This window comes from Myodes glareolus, chromosome 15 (genome assembly GCF_982192425.1).
Source record: "Myodes glareolus chromosome 15, mMyoGla1.1, whole genome shotgun sequence".
NCBI classification, from domain to species: domain Eukaryota; kingdom Metazoa; phylum Chordata; class Mammalia; order Rodentia; family Cricetidae; genus Myodes; species Myodes glareolus.
Window position 1 is genome coordinate 50963922 of NC_142040.1, and position 23508 is coordinate 50987429.

A 23508-nucleotide genomic window follows, 5' to 3' on the forward strand; every position below is an offset into this window, starting at 1 on the left:
ACATATTACCTCACCTGTCAAATGTAACTATCAGTTTACATTCAATACCCCTCATATAAAAAATTAAATTATGTCAGTAACCTAAATTAATTTATACCTCTCTATTCATTGAAAATTTATTGGCCAAAAGCATATTAAAAAAATTTCAAATTATGCTAAAGAGTGAATACTAACTATATAAACATTAAAGTAAAATAGTGGAGGGTAGATTTTTATGGTTCTTTCAACAAAGGAAAAGTTACTAAGAATTTCTGTGCTAGGACAAAAATTAACCATAAAAGTATCCCAGCAATATCCAGACTAATTCTTTTACCTCTAGCTGGGCTTCAACTACAAATAGTAAGAACATACACAATTGTCTAACTGCGTCAGCTTAGTAATGGAAATCTAAAACATATACAAAAATAGAATGTCACTAAAAATAAACAATAGATGCTGATTCTGAGATAAAACCCACACTCCCCAATCTAATGTACTATCTGGAAGTAAATCTGAGGATGGAAGGATATTCTTACTAAAGTCCTAGCTAGGTGTAGGCTGTGGTGCACACCTTTAGTCACAGCACATGGGACGGGGGCAGGGTCAAGTATCTCTCTGTGAGTCTGAGACCAGCCTTGCCTAAACCAGCTCCTGCCTCCTGAGTGCTGGATTATCCTTCAAACTACATTCTCTGTAAATATATTCTCTACTGAAATGTTACACAGTTGAACTCTGTGATGATACAGATCTTCTCTGTGCTGAAAAATATAGCCAATAATCACACTTAACTACAGAAAAACAGACTTTGATATTTAATTTATGTTAATTTCAATTAAGATAGCCAAAAGGCTACTGACGACTACACTGGACAGTAATTTTAGATTTCATATATTGGTTTATAAGTATAAATTTAAGTTTTAAGTGATGGTCATAGAATGAAAACCTAAAATCAAACAAGCATTTTGCTTTACTGCCTTCGGAACTATATTTTATTTAGATTGTATTATCAGATTAAACCCAGGGTAAGTAGGTCTTGTCACATGGAACCATTTAAAAAAAAAAAAACAAACCAAAAACCAAACCTGTATTTCAAACAGTTATACAAAGGAATACAAGATTACATTTTCTTTAGAAACCGCAATTCTATTCTCAGCACTTAATTTTAGTCGGGTAACTAGAGAACTTAATTCAGCAACCATGCAAAAATACACCAGCTTCAACTCCACAAATCAACAATTTAAACCAGTTTTAGAAGGAAGTGCCATTCCCTACCTTTTTATATTTTTAAGTTACAAAACCTATTTGACCAACTGTATCCCCAGGAAAAAAACCTTTAATAACTTTATAAATAATAAAAATTCAAATGATTCATTAATAATTAAAACATAAAGTCTACAGTGTATGACAATTAAAAATCATAAAACTTGTTCTTGCATGCCATATACAGCTTTACTGAGCCGTTAGAAACTAAGTACTTCATTGTATAGTGTATCTCTACAGTCAAGGCATCTTCTTAACCCTAATATCTACCATAACACATCATGCACTTGATTAACAAGTAATTTTCAGAAATACCAGAAAGCACAGAGAAAGAATGTCTTTCTATACCCAGACAGAAAGTAAAATTCACGACTGCCATGACTCGTTTAAGTACAGTGGAAGAAAAGTTTACTAAAAATTTAATTTATATTCCTGAAAATAATTCACTGTTGTCTTATATGAATCCTGCATTTTCATGTATCAGTTTTAAAGATTTTTATTGCTTATATTTAGCAAACTTAAAAAATACAGAGACAGTGAGTATTCTTACCTTTATTTGACTTGGATGGCTTATTCTTGATAGACTTAAGGGAACTTCTTGATTTATCCTCTCTATCTTTAATTAGCTTCTGGACATCATCCAGCGACAGTTTTTGCAGAACAACTACAGGCTTAGCGCCTTTGTTTAGATCTTCAACTAATCCCATTTTTTCTACTTTGTCTTTCTGCTCTCCTTTCATGTCCATTTTCTTAGTTTCCTGAGTAATATTGCCATCTTTATCCCTCTTGATTTTTGGAATGACGAAATTTTTCAATGCACCAGACCTGCCCCCCAACAAATAGCTTGGAAATTCAGCCTTATTGTCAGTGTGCGCTTTATTACTGTCTACTTTACTTCTGTTACCCTCTGTCCTTTTGTCATCTTTACTATTTGGTGATTTAAAACCAGGTCTTGACTTATTAGTATCTCCTTGTTTTACACGAGGACTATCTGGTCTTGATTTTTGTTCCCCAGGAGTTCTGTCCCGTGAGTCCCCTGATTCATGCCTGTGTTTTCTTTCTAGTTTCTCAGGTTTTGAACCATCAGATTTAACATTATGTTCATTTCTACTAGAAGATCTCAGCGTTTCTGGTCTTCGAACCCTTGACTGATCCCCCCGATGTCGTTCTGACTCACCCCTGTCGTCTGATTTCTGTTTACTATCATGGTCACGTCTTAACGACTCAGATCGCCCATCAGGTCTCTGTTTTAAGGCTTCAGCTCTTTCTGATTTTAAGCGAGGTGAGTCAGATTTGATATCCTGTTTATGCTTAGACACATCGGGTTTTTTCTCTGTTGATGGCTTTCCAGCATCCCTCCTATTTTCGTGCCTGTGTTTTGGGGTTTCAGGCCGGCCTTCACCTTTCTGCTTTGGAGTTTCCGGCCGGCCTTCACCTTTTTGCTTTGGAGTCTCAGGTCGTCCATCACCCTTCTGTTTTGGGGTTTCAGGTCGACCTTCACCCTTTTGTTTTGGAGTTTCAGGCCGGCTGTCAGCTTTCTGCTTTGGGGTTTCAGGTCTTGATTTTGTTGTTTCTGACCTGGTATTGTTTTGTTTGTTGTCATTTGGTTTTGGGTCACAAAGTCTACTTTCATTCTGCTTAGGCTCAACTACAGTGCTCTCATTTTGTTTGGATTCTGCAGCTTTGTTCTCATTCTGTTTAAGTTCTTCTGTTTGGGTTTCAGTTTTAGTTTCTAACTTACTTTCATTTGACTTTGTCTCCACCAGTTGGTTTTCATTTGGTTTAGATTCTGACAACCTACTTTCATTTTGTTTCGTTTCACTTTTGGAGAGCTCAGGATCAGACTTTTTTTTAGGTGTCTCAGGATGGTTTTCTGGTATAGACTTAAGACTTCCAACAATATCTTCCTGAAGAACAGAACTGGGTGCATCATTACACTGTTTGATTTCTTCAGGCTTTTTTATGGAGTCTGAATCCTGAGTTATAGAAGCCTGAGAGTCCACTCTTCCTGCCTGATGAAGATCAATGCTAACCATTAATGCTGGCCTTGACCCATTTCCCGTAGAACCCGTCTCCTGAGAAGCTGGTCTATTACCTCCTGTAGCACCCCCAGCCTCCTGTGGGTAAGAATCTTGTTTTCTTTTTTTCAAAGGTTTATCTGAAATTTAAAGATAAATATTCAATATCAGTAACAGACATAGTCTTATCTTACTAAAAACAAAATATATTTTTTAATATATTAAAATTTTTAAAATATATTAATATATACAAATATTTAATATATTACAGCATGAATGAGTACTTTTAAAACTAAGATTTGAGATTTGTATGCTTCTGAACTTCAATAATTAATAGATTATATCAACAATAATTTAATAGCATTTTGATTATATAAGTATAAGAATACAAATGAATAGACCTTGTAATACACACATGAATTAGTTTATATATAAAAGACCCAAGACTAGCTATAAATCATATATTTTCACCTAAGATTATTTTGTTATTAAAACAAGAGTCCTAACTCTGACAAATGCAATTAAAAACACAATCTTTTACTACATTTAAAACACATAAAACAGAGAAAAATAAAAGTAAAATGTAGATGCAGTTATGTCACCGAAGAAAAGCAAATGACAGAATAACAAAATACCCTGATTTTGCCATTATACTTTAATCCAGAATTCAAACTCTTCAGATGTTAATTAACAGTGCATGTGGAACTTAAAAGCTAACACAAATGTTAAAAATAAAATTGAATAAACAAGCTATATTATAGGCATTCTCAGAAACATGACACTTTTTTTTTTTTAAAAAAAAAAAAAGATAAATCCTGTCTTTCTGTTTGTGTGTTTGAGACAGGGTCTTGCTCTATATCTTAACCTGGGCTAGAACTTCTAACTAATACAGCCCAGAGTGGCCCTGACCTCTGGCTCCTCCACTTTACTCAGATAAATTCTGTGTTATCTTTAGGCTTTTCATTCTAGTGGTTTATATTATCGACCACAGGGGGAAAAGAACTACAGTATTCTGAAATACAAAAACACACTCATACTAACCCAAATCTACTATTTAGTAGACTGTGAAGCACTTTTTAGCTGCTATGCATTTCTGTTTGTTTGATTCTATTTCTAACTCAGAAGATTTCTGGTTCACTGTCTATGAACTGAACCTTCAGTTCTAAAAACAGTAGATTGATAGTACCTTGTAGCTTTTGTCTACTCAATTTATTGCCTGAACTTCTTTACTATGTTTTAAAAGTCATTTTTAGTTATTTTAAGAAGAAAATTTCTAGATTCTCTGATAATATCCATTATTGGGATACACCATTTAAGTGAACACTGTTACAAGGTTAAAACTTCACAGCAGCCGATGAGACATCATTATTTTACTGTAGCAGAATAAAATCCTGAAAACATTTTTAAAAGTTATACCGTGTCTTTTATATACCAAATTTCATTGTTGGACTCTCTAAGACAGAAGGAGCAGCTCATTCCAGTATAAAGTCTAGTCAAGTGCAATGAAAATGTACTTCAGGGCTCAGTGCTTGCCTAGAGTGCACCATAGTACAAGTTTGATCTCCAGGACATCACCCCAAAACATACAATCCGCTCTTTCTGTTACACAGAAGTAAAAAACATAGTCACACATGTTCCACTTCTAAAACAACAATAATAAAATGTTATCATTATCATTACATTGTTTTCCCAAATTCCAAATAACCTGCCAGCTAAGAGAGCATATGAAGTCTCTAGCACCAATACCTGAGGAAAAAAAAAAATCTCAGAATACTAAAATTATGTTTATTGAATCCCTTTAAAATATGGTCACAAAATTTTTAGTCTTGCCATACAGCACATAAACCAATTCCTAGATTACAAACAGAATGTCTTTACTAAGATTATCCCTTAATCCTTTATGACAAATCCAAAAATTCATACAACTTAAGATTTCTACAGTTTCAAGGCATCAGATTTTTGTGAATGTCATTAAAATAGTAACTTAATTATATTTCAAAACTAATATAATTAACCCCAGGCACCTAAAAAATTTTGTTAAATCTGTGCCTCATTCTTTGATTAGTATTTTTTTCAGAAATAAATAACAGCTTAGAAGGTAGACTTTAAAAGGATAAAAAATTCTTAGAATTTATGGATCATTAACTTCATTTTAATTTACATCTTATTAAAAAAATTTGGTAAGTAAGTTATTTCAACGAAATTTCTTAAACTAAAGATTCTATGAATAATAGCAGAAAAGATAATATATATATTATATATATATATATATATATATAAAAGCAATGCAGTAAAGACTAAGAAAAGATCTTACTTTTTTATTATAAAAAAAAATTGCTGGATATAAAGTTTTAAACCAGCCTCCCTCTCCCTCTTCTCACCCAACTTTCTCTCTTACAGTTTCATGCTGGCTGTGGGACTTGCTATAGTGTCCAGGCTGCCTCTTATTTCTCATCTTCCTGCCTGGCCTTGCAACTGCTGAAATAAAGGTATAGGCCACCAAACTAGGTCTGAATTTTTCATCTGTTGAGAAATACTTCACCGTTTCTATGAAACCAGCAATATTTTATCACTGTTGCAGGGAGCTGGGGTACTGGAAGAACTTATTTTCTAATTTCAGGGTCCGCTGCAGTCCTCTCATGGCTCTGGATAAAGACAGCTCACCTTTACCCACTTCTGTTTGTCTTCACTGTATCATGACCTATATACATACCAAGGGAAGCCCATCTGTATAGAGTAATGTTAGTGTTTGGGACACTGATTACCTTTAATTCTGAACTTAACATTAGCTATCAGAATTTACCACACTCCCGAAGAAAACGAGTACAAAGAATAATTTCAACACCATTTGTCATCTAGTTGTGAATATTTTGAAAATAAGACCCAAACTTCCAAAATTCCTAGCTTCTTTGGCTTATAAGAAACAAATTTTAACCGTTACTAAATATATTTTAAGCAAAATGTAAACCTACTCAAAGCAAACACACAGAAGCCAACTAGAACAAATGAAAATACCCACACCTTATCAACAGCACAGGCCAGGTGGCTTGCTATTTTACTCTTGCCCCAAAGAGCAGTACCTCTATTTCAAATAATAGTAGGTAACATAGTTTGACTATCTCTTATCTGAAGTGTATGGGACTGAAGCATTTCTGATTTTCAGTTATTCAGACTTTGAAATATTTTCATGGACTTTCCTGGCCGGACACCCTTAATCTCAAAATAAAAAAATTTATAAAGCTTGGGAACCTGAAATTTTGATGCTCAGTAAGTTTTATATGTGAGAAAATTCTGGATTTATTTTTTTTTGGGGGGGGGAAGAAAAGCAAGGATGCTCAATCTATATTTTTATATATTTCATATATAAAATTTTATATATTTACTTCTTATAAAAGTTCAGTCAGAGTATTTCAACATTATAACAAACATTAGGAAGCTAGGTCATTCCTTACATTTGCTGATATGGAAAACAGACCTTGGGAAAAGAAACACACAAAGATAAACAAAGGAATTCCTTTGATAAAAAGAAAGTAGACTATTTTGCACACTAAGGACAGATATAATTCTGATAGGTCATCCTAGAAGCAAAGATGAACAGTTTTTAATATTAATGATTATAATTAGAGATGCTATAAGTATAAGCAAGGCAGATCAAGAGAAACTTATTTTGGAATAGTGTAACATTGGGTTGCAATCAGTCTTTTAGTGTATATATTTATGATGCCCAAAGAAAGAACAGGTCAAAGGAACACAAAACCTAACATCCAGAAGAGCGGTTTTGCCTGGGTGTAGAACCAGGTAATCTTAGGCTTAATCACAACACATGTAGAAACTTGTAGAATACTTAAGACTAACCTCCTACTTTTCTTGAATTCCACAGTTATCAGCTTCTATTCCTAATTATAAGACACAGGGTTTCAGTTTCTGTTTTTTGTAGAAATCTTTTTTTTTTTTCAAAAAAAAAAATGTCATAGAAACAACTCAGACCCAAGAAAGGGCATGCAACAAAACTAGAAACTTAAACGAGTACTTCAGTGTGCTCCTTATAATCAGCAATACAACAAAAAGTTGTCAGAGCCATACTCTAGAATACATTAAAGTTAACTTTAGACTTTAGTTTGAAAACATCAAAATAATAAGAAATGATGAATTAATTTCAAGTGATTATTTTATCTATCCAGGGCTCATTTAGTAAAAACCACAACTTCAGAAAATTATGCTTTTACTGACAACTGTACGCACAACCTTGGAACACCATAACATACAATTTTAATCTTTCTATTTATTATTTCCATATAATTTATTTATGACATAGTAAGAACTGATGTCAGAAAACTTAAAAATGACAACTGTGACATGAAGTTAGTAAGGTCTACTTAATTTTTATAGTCACAGAATGTATATAAACTTTTACTAAAATTATATGCTAGCTTTGTCCTCTGAGTTTCAGTTAAATAGTCACACAATCACCTATTATGGAGAAAACTATTTAAATGATTCAAAGTAAAATATGTATTACAAATTTCTGAAAGAATAAATTGTAATTGCTTTGTTTTATTCTCACAAATAAGTAAGGGGGAAAAGTAAGTTTATTAATAAGCAAATTATACTTAGTATAATTACATTTATTTTTATGCCACTTTTTAAAAATTTTTATTTTATGTGTATGAATGTTCTGTTTGCACATTATGTCTTTGTACTACATGTCTGTCTGGTCTGTGTCAAGGTCAGAATGGGGCATCAGAGCCCTGGAACTAGAGTTATGGAAGGCTGTGAGCCTCACGCGGGTTCTGGGAATCAAACCTGTGTCCTCTACAAAAACAAGCATGCTTAGCTGCTGAGTCATTCTCCAGCCCCTTCACTACACTTTTAAGAAGCAGATTTATCTTATTTTTGCTTATGTGTGTGTGTTTATGTGTATGTATGTTATGTGCACATGTGTCAGCTGCCGAGGATCGAAGAGGGCATTGGCTCCCCTAGAGCTGTAGTTAGAGTTATCTGTGAGCTGCCAGATATGAGCGCTGAGAACCAAAGCCTAATCCTTTACAAGAACAGAATTTGTTCTTATTCACCAAGTCATCTCTTAAGCCCCTCATTCCACCTTTAAAAATAAAATCTCGGGTTTCAACAAATATGACATAATGAAAATGGAGAAAAAGTAGCAAAAGTGTTTGCGATTTCTTCTTGTCAACAACTACTAAAAATCATTTAAAACACTACTCACCCCCCCTTGTTTCCAGACAGAATCTTCCTTAACAAAAATGAAATGCCACACAGAAATTTGGTTCCCTACACTACTACTATTTCTTGTTGGCCAATAAAAATTTTGAATATCTGTTTTAGAACTGTCATAGTAGTCACAAATTTTGTGTAGATCAATAATATAAAGAAAAACTGAATAACTTAACATGCACAATTTTATAAAAGCAAAGAATACAATGTACAATACAATCTATACTAAAACTCAATCACAAATTAAAGTAAGAAAAAAACAACACTTTCTTATCTTTAGTAAGCAAAGACTTATGACCAGTTTTCAAAAGGCAAAAAGCAAAACAAAACAAAAACTACCAAACAAAAAACCCCTCAACCATAAAAGACTCCAGTTCTCTAACCAGTAAATAAAGACTGTTGTTCCTATTTATGATTTACTCTGCAAACATTACAGTATAATAATTCTCCAACAATGTTGACAATTCATCATGAGAGAAGAGATAACATGAACTTTCAGCATATATCTTAGAGTAGAACACAGTTAGTGATGAACCTTTCACATAACAGGCAAAATGAACTCTTCAACATCAAGACATAAAATTGAACTATAAAGCATGACTTACATTTGGATAATCAAATGTATACACACATGGATAAAGATATCAAATTCCTAAGTTATACTAGTAATTCTAGTAACTCATGTATCTTGCTTAAAATTTTTAAGGGATTTTCTATCTAGCATTTGCCAAATAATTAACACTAGAGACTTAAAAAAAAAAAAAAAGATAGGGTTTCTCTGTGTAGTCCAGGCTGTCCCAGAACTCACTCCATAGACTTGGTTGACCTCGAACTCAGAGAACCACCTGCCTCTGCCTCCTAAGTTCTGGGATCAAAGGTGCGGGCCATCACTGCCCAGCAAGACTTACTTCCGTTTGATTATGAAGGATAAAGCAAGCTAACAAGTTCATAATACAGGTATACCTTCAAACTGTGCCCATTATATACTAATCCAATAAAAGGCGAACACTTAATTGTGAACACCATCAAATGATCTTTGATCCTTAGGATTTGATATTTAATATTAGCTTAAACTTTCTTAAACTTGCTATAAAAACTTTGCATTAACAAAATAGAATTCTAAACCAAATGGAGTATGTACTCACTAATAAACATACACATAAGATGTCAGATATACCCACTTTGTATTTTTATTGTTATTGTTGTTGATTTTTGAGACAGGGTCTCACTCTGTGGCCCAGGTTGGTAGCAAACTCACTATAAAGCACAGCCTGGCTATCAACTTGCAGCAATCCTCTGTCTTCTGCCTCCCAAGTACTGAAATTACAAGCATCAACCATCACACCTGGTTTGTGCCCTGCTTTAAAACAATTCAATGGTAATGAACCTTGTTTTTGCAGAAATAAATCGATGGTGTATAATTCTGTCAGCATAACTTAGAGAAAATAAGTATAATATTGAAACAGCTATGCTTGTTTTAGTACAAAAGTAAAAATAAAATCATATACTTCAAAATTGATAAAATATATAATATATAATCGCCAAATCTGATATGGTTGTTTCAGATAATGAATGGAGCTCACACATGAGAAGACATAAGATGTGCCCCATGTTGAAGTTGGAATAAAGAGATTTCTTACCTTTATCTTGAACTTCCTTTGAGAAGCGCTCCCTTTCAATGGCTGATTCTCTTTCTATCCGCTCAATTTCAGCCAGTGCATCCAATTCCACTTCATCATATATCGGTCCCTGCTGTGATACCTGTTGCTGATTCTGTACTACAGAAGTCTGTGGTTGTTTCGTAGCAACTGAAGTGTTCTGTTGTAAAACAGGCACTTGGTTTGCTGGAAGGAATGCTGTTTGTTCTTGCTGCGACAAACACTGAGCAGCATTAAGTGGGCGGTTTACGTCCTGTGGAGTAATGGGTGTTTTTGAAGTCTGTCCAGGATACTGCACATTAAAAGGAATATCATTTTCTGAAACATTGCTATTTTCCATACCAGATAGCATATCCTCTTGCTGGTCCATATCTGAAGATTTTACACGAGAAAGTCTTAACGTAAGTTTAGTAGAGTCCTTGGTTGGAGAACTAATTATATCATACATTGCAGCTTTCTCATTCTGGTCTTTTTCATCCTTGCCTAATTTCATTTTCTTTTGCTTTTTTTGTTTTCTCTCTGGAGAATCTAGCAAGATATCTGGAGGGACATCTCGAGGTGATGAACAAGGTAAAGACTGAGACTGTAGAATTAAAGGTGGTCTTGATCCTAGAAAAACAATTTAGCAGAAATAGTTATGCTACTTTACACACTTTATTTTTGTGTAATAAAATATTAAGTGATAGCACAGTTAAGTTAGATCAAATAATAAGAAATCATCTAATCCAAGGTACTTTGGAACTGTAGCTTGAACTATAAAAGATACATAATATGCTACTTCATTAATTTTTGAGACAGAGAATCACGCTAGCCAGGTTGGCCTGAACTTGCTAAGAAACCAACACTGACTTAGAACTATTGATATTGCCATCAGCTCTCTAATACGGCAATTACTGTGTGTAACACCATGCTTGATTAACTCATTTATTTTTAAGAAATTTCTTTAGCATTACTGTCACAGTTTTGCTGAAAAGGAACCTGTTCACAGAAGTTAATAAAATTTTATAAAGTTAAATAGCCAGCAAGCATGAAAAACTAAGGATCAGATTTTTCTGGTTGCATTTTTACACAATACTATGTATGCTTTTTTGATTCAAGTTTATGTGGCAATATATATATACATATATATGTATATATATGAAAAAAAGCTTCAAATTTCAGCAATTTACCTTAAAATTAAATTAAAATAACAGACAATACACTAATATTTAAGACTAGTTGAAAAACAACCTGATAAAGTTTAGGCTTTTGACACATAATACATTTAAGATATTGTTCAAGCTGTCATTTTGAAGTTTTCTATCATTTATCCACCCATGATCCATCTTCCCCTAAGCGTCAAAAGAAAAGCAAGATAGTTATTTAGAATAACCATCTGTTCCTTTGTTATCCCTTCCTGAAACCATCAATAACTTCTTACCTTGACAATACTTGAATGGTAAATAGTTAACTGTGATGGAAACTCTACAAATACAGTATCTTTGAAGTTTTCTTTTCTAGAAGTTGGGTTTTTAAATCTCTCAAAATGAATATATTTATAGAAATAAAATACCACACACTGCAGCTTTCTCACTCTTGTCTTTTTATCATTCTTGCCTAATTTCATTTTCATTCTTTCTTCTCTCTCTTTTTTTTTCTCTCTCTGGAGAACCTAGTAAAACATCTGCTGAAAATGAAATCTTCAACCTATCTTGAAGATATAGGTTCAGACTCTACTTTATAAAGAATGTCCTTGAGTTGGAACATTGCCTGCATAAAGAAAAAAAATGCTTTACCATATGGGACAGAAGCCCATATTAAAACTTACAAGGAAATGATAAATCACTAACTATCTTGCAACTTATTACTACCTTTTGTCTTCCTTCTTTCTCTCTCTCTTTTTTTGGTTGTTCCTCTGTGTAATAGCCATGGAGGTCCTGTCCGGAAACTCTCTCTGCAGACCAGGCTGGTCTGGAACCCACAAAAATCTGCCTGTGTCTGCCTCCTGAATGCTGCACTACCACTGCCTGGCTTTATTACCTTTTTGCTAAAGATAGGGTCTCATCATGTAGCCTGAGCTGGCCTAGAACTCAGAGATCTATAAGCCTCTCCCTCTCAAAGGTCAAATGATAAGAAGTACAGTGGGGACACTGACAGAAATCTTGAAAAGAAGTACAGAAAAAGAGCCTATAGAGATACAACAACATCAACTCCCCCCTCTAAAAACAGCAGCAGCAACAACAAAGCCCCCCAAAAAATCATGCCAATGAAAAAAGCAGGAGGAGAGCTAGCCAATTCAATATGAAGTAAATTTTTTCAAGTGGACAGATGAATCTGATTAAACAGTTCAAACATTTAAGAGACGTTAAGAAGGTTATGACTGTGAAAGGTCATTAGATTTACTAGTGAGAATGACATTGTATATACCTAAGAATACTCTAAGAGTTTACTGGGATTTCGCAAATATAAAGATGAACAGTTTAAATAAATTGGAACAGACTCAAATGTCTAGATAATTGGTCTAGATCTGCCTGAAAAATGAAATACAGAGAAGGAAATTCTAGTTAAAATAATACCTTTAGGTGTTCCATCACTTCCAGCAGGAGAACACACTGGCTGAGGAGACCTCAAAGGAAAAGATGTAGCATTCCTCATTGTTGAAGAATCACCATCCTAAATATGAAACACAAAATTTCTGTCTTGAATGCTAGGAAAGGCCTTACTGAAATCTTAAGGACAACTAATATAAGCATAAATTATTGACAGGTAAAGTGCTGAAATTTAACAATATAATTCTTCTGCACTTTTCTGTTTTCTTCATGTATATCTTAGAAGAATTGAAACTATATCCAAAAGAATCAACACCCTATGCATGGCAATGAATAAAGAAAACTGATATTATGAGCATGCTCCATTTTGGTTTGCTTTCTATAAAAGGGATATGTGAAGAATACCCTATGAGACTATAAACATCTTGAGAGCAGAGTTCACTGTCATCTCTGTTGTGGTTACCTATAGACAATTTACATAAAAGTGCAGTGACATCCACAATACGAATATTTCTAACATGTAAAATATCTTAATGAGAAAATGTTAAATATGAAGAAGGGAAGAAGTCTGAATATAATTTAGAAAGAAAGAAGCCAAATACGAACAAAAGTTTGCTACCTGAGAGAATATTTTGGTTTAAACACTATTAAATTAAAACTAAAATTTAATCCTGCTCTACAGATTAAGCCCTAGGTATGGTGTTCATACCTAGATTCTTAGAATCTAGTCTAATTCTCAAGGCAAACTAGATATCCTTCACCTGTGCTATAAAAATGCTGGGCTACAAGACAGATATCAGCCGTTACCACATTTATAACTAGTACATTACATACATCACTACTTAGCCTGTGCACCATGTGTAGGTAGTCGTCACTTGAGCCATGTCTAGGGTTATCAGCATGATGATTAGCTGAGTTGCCAGGTAATGGGCCAGAAACTTTGTTATCATGGATGTTTCTCAAGCCACCAGCAACAATAGGACTTGATACTGATGCTGGAATAAAACATTTTAAAAATATAAAAATCAACTAGAGGAATTCTTAGAAAATAATTACAAGAATATTTTAAACATACAGAAATTATAAAGAATATAATGAACATTTATGTGCTGATCTTGGATACATAGCAAGTTTGAAAGAAGCATGGGCTATTTAGGACCTTGAATCAACAAACCAAAACCTAAACAAAACCACGAACACTGACAACAAATCTTAACACTATGATAGATGTCATTCAGCCCCATTTTTAAAAGAAGTGTAACACCACAGACATGGGCAAAGCTCTCTATATTTGTATTTTCTCTAGCCTCTTCTTTCTTTATCCCATAGGAAAGAAGGTTGCTTCAGATCACTCTACTTATGCACACACATCTTTATAATTATAAATAAATATATTCTCAAATAATACAAATAAGTACTGTTTTGAATATAATGTTCTAAATGGCCTGTTTGTAAATCCATTTACAACTTGTTTTTATTTTTTCAGACAGTGCCTCATGTGGCCCAGGATGGCCTCAAACTTGCTATGTAGCGAAGGCTTTTCCTTGAGCTTCTGGTATTTCTTCCTCTACCTCCAAATGCTGGGATCACAAGCCTGTGCCACCACACCTAGTTTTACGCAGTGCTGGGGACAGAATCCAAGACTTCATGAATTTCAGGCATATAACTTCTTATTTTATTATGTATTATGCTGTGATTTTTCCATTTTGTATATATGCAATCTTAAGTTCATTTGTTTTGAATGAACAATTACATATATTTTGCTGTATAATGTACATAGTGTATTCATTTTATATGGAAACAATTGGATTATTTAAACTACTGGGTGTTACTATTTATGATATATACATGAGTCTTTTTATAAATGTGCCTGTAACTTTAAAGACTTAGACCAGTAAATACAATTACTAGTTACATACATTTGTTGAATACTTTCAAATAACTTTACAAATTACTTCAGTCCCTTAATTCAACAATAGTATGTGTAAATTCCCACTGCTTTATATACTTACCAACAATTTTTGTGACTGAGGGTAAAAAATATTCTTGATAGCCATTTTACTTTACATTTATTATTAGCAGCAAAGCCAAGACTCTTTCATTTATACTGTCACTCATACTCCCTCCTTACTACCAAGTCATAGAAAAGGTTTCTAAAACTTTTAAAAAAAGTTTTATAAAAATAAAATTTACTTTTACATATATAGTGGGTAAATGACCTAATTAAGCTTTCTTTCTTAATTGTCTAACCATAATTAAGCAACAACATAAATAACACCCCTATTATATATAATATACAACACATATCATATATTATATGTAATATATAATACACAATTATATACTATATAGTGTATAATTAAGTATTATCTCCTAGTAAGATACATATGAAGTTTTCATTTGCTTTATGGGTATGTTTCTTGACACTTTATCACACTGCACTTTAGCATACATTTTTTCCCATGTCTGTTCTAACAGTACAACAGATTTAATTCCTGTTATATTGAGCTATTACAATACTCCTTTTAAAAATTAACTTGTCCAAAAAGAGAGGCCAGATGGATGTGTCAAATTTATACCTTAAATCCCAGCAATTCAGAATCAGAGGCAGGCAGATCTCTGTGAGTTAGAGGCCAGTCTGGTCTACAAAGCAAATTCCAGGACAGCTATAGCTACATAGTGAGACCCTTTCTCCAGAATAATCAGAAACCAAACCATAACAGAATGAAACCTCCCAAAAGAGGCCATGAATTTGAAAGAGAGAAGGAGGCATATATGGGAGGGTTTAGATGGAGGAAAGGGAAGAGGAAGTGATGTAATCATAATATGAAAACACCATGATAAACTCTTCTGCCTTCTCTTAGACTTGTATTCTTTCATATGAATTTTTAGGAGTTGCCTCTGTTTCATAATACACTCTGCTTCAAATTTCTGGTAATGTTATACTGAATTAAAAGATTTGGAAAAAGCAATCTTTATCTCAATATTCTTATCTATGAGGGCAGCACAATTTCACTTTTTATCATGTTGTTAGCAAAGTTCATATACATCTTTCACTAATCACAAGACATCTTGCAGTTTTTGTTAGGATAGTTAAAGTAGTATCTGTAATTGCTTATTGGTATGTAAAATATGGTTAATTACATTTAGAAACTATAAAGAATGCCTTTATTAAACATAATATCTTCTCTGTAGCATCTTTTGAATTTTCACCAAGATATTTCTAAACCCAAAGTGATATTTCATTTCTTCCTTTCACATGCATACATATGTAAATATGTATATCCACACACCGACATTAGATATGTAGAAAGGTCATATGCAGCTCCTCTATTGTGTAGGATATCCATTATCCACTAAGTTAGAGTGGTGTTCAGATACTCATGTAAAGAAATTTTAAAATTTCTAATTTGGCACCATTTGATACCCTATAATAGGATAAAGCCATACCAATTTAATATTATTCAGTAATATTTTTAAAATAATGAATTAAATTGCTTTGAATGTTCTTTTGGCCCCTACAAAGAAGTTTACAAGATCCTCTTGTTCCTATCAACCTGAAGTAATAGTTATATAGTTTAGGTATTCCACAAATTCCTAACATATATCCAATTTTGTCATAAAGGCTGGTAACATTGAATGCCTAAGTTTTTAGAATTTTGTTTCCATGAACATGAATAACAGGATCATTCTCTCCTCCTCATATTCTTCATCTCACCTAATTTTAGAATTTAGTTATTATTTAATTTTATAAAATAAGTTGGGAAAGTGCTGATGTGTTTCTTTTCTTGACAAAATGGTTAAGGATTTGAGCAACTCATCATTAAATGCTCTGGAAACCTGATTTAAAAAGGTGTTTTATCCCTTACCAAGTCATATTATGAGAAAACAGTAAAGTCTAGAATATGACATAAAGACTGCTAAGTCCCAACTACACACAATTCAGAGCCAAGATTAGTCAATAGACCTCTAGTTCGGCTACTCAGGAGGAAGGAAAGTTCAAGGCAAACAGAGCAAGTTTTCTGCCAGTTTGGGTAGCTTAAATTCTGTCTCAAAATAACAAGAAAAGACTGTAACTATTGTTCAGTGGAGTGTGTGTTTAGCACACATGAGACCATACATTGAACCACCAATATTACATAAAACAAAGCAAAAAGTACGATAAAGGAAAAGGTACAGAACTGTTCAGACTAAAAGCTGAAAGGGCTGGGTGTGGTAGTGCAGACTTGTAAATTCCAGCACCAAAGATGCTATGATAGGAAGACCAGGGATTCAAGACCAGCCTGACCTACACTGTAACACCCTGTCTCAAAAAGCAAAAAAAATCAAAAGAGATAGAAAACAAATACAACATTCAAGAAACTAGGTTTTTATTTTGAAAAAGAAAGTTTTCATATTAGAGACATATTTATGACAAAGAAAACTGGTAAAAACAAAATACTGATTGTGTACTGGGTGATGTTAGAAACTAACATTTTATAAGTGAAATATTCTGGTGAGTACTGATTTAGAAGAAAAAAAATCTTTTCCTGGAAGATGCTGATCCAAAAGGCTCATGGGCTTTTCCCGCATTGCTGAATTTTTAATATAAAGTTAAAAATGTTATTTTTCTCACACTCTAAACTTCCCTATCTTCAATTTTCTTCTGTCTTACTGACTTACCATGTACCCTGAGCCAGAGTAATATATAGGTAGAGAAAACCGAGTGATGTTTTTAGTTCCTAACACCTGAGCATTCTAAGGAATAACTCATTATAGAACAGGGAAGGCCTTAAACTATATTTTTCTTTGGATTAATTTCAAAAAATGAAATCTGTTTTTATTATAAAAAGTATGGGGGGATGTCTACCACCCAACATCATCAGTATTTATGAGTATAAAATGATGTGCTTTCCTACATGCACTCCCATGAACATGGATGTTTATGTTATATGCCCTTTGGCTAATCATATTTAAAATGTTCCCAATGACATTGTGTGCCAGTTTATACTATTACATAGCAAACATTAAGACTACATTTATACACATAAGTATATTCAGCACTCAAATTAAATTCAATATGTATTTCAAATATGTGAATATTTGCCTTCCAGTTTCTCTTTAAGTTAATGGAAAATGGTCTCCATATAGTATTTTACCTAGTTTTGGAAACTAGAAGTTGGCTGTTTTGACAGATAAGTAAATTAAAAGTTTGAAAGTTAAAATATTTTCAAATAAAGTATGTTTTGACTTTATATATAATAATAGTAATAGTAATAATAACAACAATAACAATATAATCATCCTCACATATATAGAAACTAGTGACTTACAGTAGCATTTAAATTTGGTAATAATTACGGGAAACAAAAGCACAGCTGTTTGGTCTATTTTCTTCTTGAAAATTTCTGTTTTTAAAATATTTATTTAAAGAGTATAAGAATTTGTACCGCTAATAAATTACTTAGTAGTTGTGAGACAGTATATTCTTTAAAAGATAATAGGTATAGACATATGTTTTGACAATAAACTGAGAATAGTAATTCAACTCAGAAAATTCTGTATTAAAACCTCTAATTTTCTTTAATTATAAATATAAAATAAAATGATACTGAAAGAAGAAACTTAACTAAAAGAGTTCTTAATTTCATAACAAAATATAACTACATAGTAACCTAATCAAAGACTCAATGACAATGCCTCATTTACTCCAACGATAAATCACCAAAAAATAACTTAATGTTTAAAATGATTTAAGCCACAGTTAAAATTTGACAAATTTTAGTTTTATGCTTAAAAATTATTTTTAAAATGAGCTTGTTTGGAATTAAGGTTATTTAGGTATATCCAAGATTTAATGTAATTATTTAGGTAACAAACAACTTTCTTACCTTGCTGCATCTGTTGATGTGTTGTGTAACTTGAAGGATGGGAATATGGCATGTATCCTGCAGGGCTCTGTGGGGCATATGGACTAGGCACTGGGCTATTTTGTTGTGGCATAAATCTGTTCCCAGAGCTTGTCTGTGGTGGCACAAACCGGCTAAAACCCAAAACCCAAATGAAGTATATCAGGAAAAGAAATCAAAAGGCTATTCCTTGAAATTTAACTGTGACAAAGTTCTCTGAACTTCAATTTATATATAAAATCTACACAAACAGAAAATAACACATAAATTATTCACATTCATCATGAGTCACATCAAATAACTAAAAATTCACTTCTTTTACTACGTAAAAATCATCACTCTATTTAGAAAAAACAATCTATGACTCTTCAAGTCTGTTTTCCAAATTTTGTTATTTATAGAAAACATACATCAAACACATTACTTTTCTCTTTTTTAGGTGGTAATACTGCTGGGAATTAACCCACTGATCCAAGAGTTTTGTAAATTTTAGGTAAACACTCTACTAGTGAGCTACATTACCACCCCAAACACATCATTTATTTTGTCAAATATTTTTCTATGTGAAATTCAATTAATAATATGGTAGCTGCTTTAGTTAATATATTATATTACAGTAATTCTACACTCAACATTTTTAGGTGAATGTTCATGAGTGCAGCTAAGCATTGAACTATTTATATATAATTCATGATTATTTAAATGTATATACTTGATATTCAATAGCATATTCATTCACCACAGAATACAGTATTTAATATATAACATATGCGTAACTATTTATTTACCTGGAGGGGCTATGTGAGATAGTGGTTTGTTGGTAATTGGAAGATGCAGGACTACTGTGCATGGAATTCTGAGAAAGTTTATACTGAGACATCATCATTCCTGTGCAATAGATAAAAAACACTATTATTTTCTTCGTTCAATAAAGAGTTAGCTCATTCTTTTAAAAGCATTTAAAAGTTCCTTTCTTCCATTCAGAAATGATTTTGTTTAGGGGAAGCAATCTACAGCTACTAGGCAAACTAAATTTCAAGATCAATTTTATTAAAACGTAATTTTAATATAACTAGTATAGTACTGAACATAGAGATGTTGCTCACAATTTTTAAAGAGCTAGGAATTGACACAGGATATCATACACTCTAGGCCGGTGTTAAAACCAAAATACACCCCCAACCTTACACACACATCCCATTAGTCTTTAGCCTTAGGACTAAGAAGAATTTTTAAATCACTTCATCTAGCTTTTGTCAAAATTTTATATACTTCTTTTAATATAGGCCTCTAACCAGTTTAGTGTTTTTATATAAAATTTTTTTTGTAAGCATGTACCTCTCCTGTGCTTAGGTACTTAATTTCACCAAGTTAACTGTTTCACACCTAGGTTTTATTATTAATTTATCTATGGACCAAACATTTGAGTTCATGCAATTTCCATCCAAAACTCTATTAACAAGGCATGATGTTCATATTTCTTCTAAAATAACCTTTTGTTACTCAGTAAGGATTAAAAGAATATTTCATTAGTAAACGAAAACATGAGAATATCTTCATTTTCTTTTTTTTTACAGTTTATTTTTATGTGTATGAGTGTCTGCCCACATGTACATATATGTGTACCATATGTGTGCTAGGTCCCCTTGGAGGTCAGAAAAGGACACTAGATTTCCTGGAACAGGAATTAGTTGTCAGCAACCATGTGGGTGTTCAGATCCTCTACAAGAGCAGCAAGTGCTGTTACCAACTGGGCCATCTCTTCAGATCTAGCTTTTAGATTCTTCTATTTCTTTTCAAGCAGGACATTGCTTCATGATTCATGCACAAATGGCATTTTGTTATATATATAAAAAAAAAGCAGCAGGAAAATTCAGTTAAATCAGAGATAAAATTCTGTAACTAACCCTGACTTTCTTATATGGCTTCTGGGAACTGCGATCAAATTAGCATTTAAACTTTATTTCTTGCTGTTGACATGAAACAACAAAAGGTGTATGCGTTTATTTGCCAGTATCACTACAGAAGGGACGGCAGCTCAGCCATCAGTAGTAGAAGGGTGTGAGGGCTCAAGACCACCTCAAAGACTACTAAAAATATGAACATCAGTACGAAGCAGTTTTAGTCCATAACTTAATAATTTAATGACCATAAATACTGTTCCTGGTTGTCTTTTTTGTTGTTGAATGGGGCAAGCAATGCCATAAGAAAGAAATAAAAAAATTTCTTCCTCTCAATTAATAGTCATCACTTGGGTAAAGCTGAAATGACCAGTTTGAAAGTAACGACCATGTAAAAAAGGGGGCAAATAAAACCAGAGCAGCTCTTTCTGATTACCCCAAGGTTCCAAAGACTATGATTACAGTGACGTGCATATAGTAAAACTGCGTGTATGAATCACATTTGCATTTAACAACAAAAAGTTATCTTTCTAAGGATGGGACATGGCTCACGTGGTAAAGTACTTGTTCTGTTAAAAAGCAAGTATGAGGGGGCTTGAGTTTAGAACTCTGGTACCCAAATAAAGAGCCTGTTGTGGCCACATACTTCTAACTCTAGCACTGGGGTAGGTTGCAAGAGTGAAGACAGGCGAGTCCCCAAAATTCAGTAGCCAGCTAGCTTATGCTAGAAGATAAGCTTCAGGTTCAGTTAGAGATTCTGTCTCAGAATATGAAAGATGCAAAGTGGTGGTTGTGACATGTATACACACACACATGTACAAGCACATATGCACAAACCCACAACATAATAAATATCCACATAAATTAATCTTTGTTTTTAAAAATGACAACGGTATTAACAAATTGTTTTAAAAATTCTACTTTTTCTTTTCACAAAGTAGGATATATAGCAATATACAATAATTATACATTTTAACTAAAAATGTATACAGAATCAAACAAAATGTGTAACTTAAATAAGGTAAATGCTGTAACACTTTTCATTATAGTGATTTATTATCCAAATTTATACTTACAAATACAGGTTACAAAAAATGTAGCATTAGTATCCTTGAATCATTTTATTTATCCAAAATTACATTTATATTCTCTTAATCTTATTAATTCTACTAGGCCTTCGTTTAAAGTTCTATTCTTATTATTTAAGAAATAGTTTATGCATGTGTTTTTGTGTTTATATTTGAATGTAGCTGTCTGCGAAAGTCAAAAGAAGGCATTAGATCCCTTGGAAATGGAGTTACAAAAACCCAAAGTAGAAACAAAGAATGGTATATGCTTTTAATTAACATCTGGGCCATTTCTCCAGTTTCCTGTAGTAATATTTCATTTGTAATAAATGAGTAAGTAATAAATAAAGCTTGCCTGAAGATCAGAGAGTAAAACAGCCCCAATCGTCAGCCTTACAGACCAGAAGTGGTGACACACACCTTTAATCCCAGTAGCCATGCTAGTTTGGCACAGAAACTGGGTGGTAGTGGTACGCACCTTTAATCACAGCCCTGGAGAGGAACATAAGGCAGGAGGGGACAGCTCTCACACACAGTCTCATTCTAAAGTTTCTTGGAGGCAGGATTGCCATTTTAGACTGAGGTAGAGGTAAGAGCCAGTGGCTGGTTGTTTATCTGTTTCTGGGATTTTATTTATCATGCTACAGCTTCCTATTTTTTTTTTAATCAACACTAACTTTATATTCTCCTTTAACCCCAGCACTTTGAGAATACATAGCTGTATTTCCTTTCATCACTGTTTACTGGATCTGGTAAATCCACAGCCATGCTCTGTATACCTGTTTTCAACTGAGAGGTAAGAGGAGCGTAACTGAGCTGTGAGGAATAGGTAGGAAATATGTAATTGCTTTAACTAAACAAACAAAACAAAACAAAAAATTCAATTCACATAGAAAAATACAAACAAAATAAAAAACAGTATTATTTAAAAATATTCATATACAGAAAAAGAACTAAGAAACATAATGAAAAGCTGCATGGAGACACGCTGAAAAGTAAGCCGGAATGAATCTGATGATTTTTTTTTTTTTTAAAGAGAACCAATTAACTTGGACCTTTCAGAATTACCTAAACTATTCCTAGTTTAACCTTGAGAGTCAAGGATAAACTTGGATTTGCTGATAAACACGGCTAAATTCTAGAAGATGATGTTTCTCTAACTTTTAGGTACATAACAATGATATCTGTGATGGATATTAAAATTTAACCTCCCTTATAACACTTAGAATAAACAAAAGCTTTGTTACTAATAATATAAACTGAATTTTACTGGTAAGGCAAAATGAGTATTATGTCAGTTCATAGATAACCATGAACACTGTTACTAAAAATAACAATATATCTATAAAATATATGCTCAGATGTTTTCATATATTTTCATTACTGAAAGATTTCTTCCAAACTTTCTAATTTTCTAAAAGCAAAATTTCTAAAGCTCACATAATAATACATTTCAAAATACCTTTAAAGAAAACCTCAAAATTTTAATTTCCAAGGAATTTAATTACGTATTAAACCACAGGACTATTACTAAGTTTCCTTCTTGCTCTTGTCTTGATGCAAAATATAAACAGACATTTGTAGGTGAAAAGCCAGCTAGTTAAAGACACTTGAATTTTGATCATGTGTAAAACAAGTTCTGATACAATATTCACAAACATGCACTATAAAAAAAGAACCTCACCACTTTGTACATATCTGTTCTGCATGCTTTTCTCCCTGAAGACATTTGGGCTCCTTGCCAGGACAGCCTGCAACAAGACTGGTATATCACCTTCTGGGTCATCGCTCCCAAGGTTATCTTTCAGTTCTCTGGCATTGAAAAAAAATTATAAGTATGATTAATTTCCTAAGAAGACTTATAGAATAAAATTATATACTTCAGTAGGCCCAAGGCACAGATTTTCCAAGAAAGGAAATTATCAAAAACAACAGAGAGGGGTGACTATAAACAAAAACCCCACTTCATTTTTCTAG

At 32.9% G+C, this 23508-nt stretch overlaps 1 protein-coding gene across 2 annotated transcripts in view; it reads right to left on the reverse strand.

Moving 5' to 3' along the window:
* The window catches only part of Nipbl (NIPBL cohesin loading factor), a 153700-nt gene that overhangs the window by 62916 nt on the left and 67276 nt on the right, over window positions 1–23508 (reverse strand). For both annotated transcript variants that reach the window (XM_048428991.3, XM_048428995.3), the window contains exons 4-10: window positions 23216–23343; window positions 19352–19451; window positions 18546–18697; window positions 13510–13670; window positions 12703–12799; window positions 10130–10756; window positions 1790–3397 (exon numbers count right to left, since the gene is read on the reverse strand). In XM_048428991.3, the coding sequence (XP_048284948.1) occupies window positions 1790–3397; window positions 10130–10756; window positions 12703–12799; window positions 13510–13670; window positions 18546–18697; window positions 19352–19451; window positions 23216–23343 (2873 nt within the window). The remainder of the gene's footprint in view (window positions 1–1789; window positions 3398–10129; window positions 10757–12702; window positions 12800–13509; window positions 13671–18545; window positions 18698–19351; window positions 19452–23215; window positions 23344–23508) is intronic.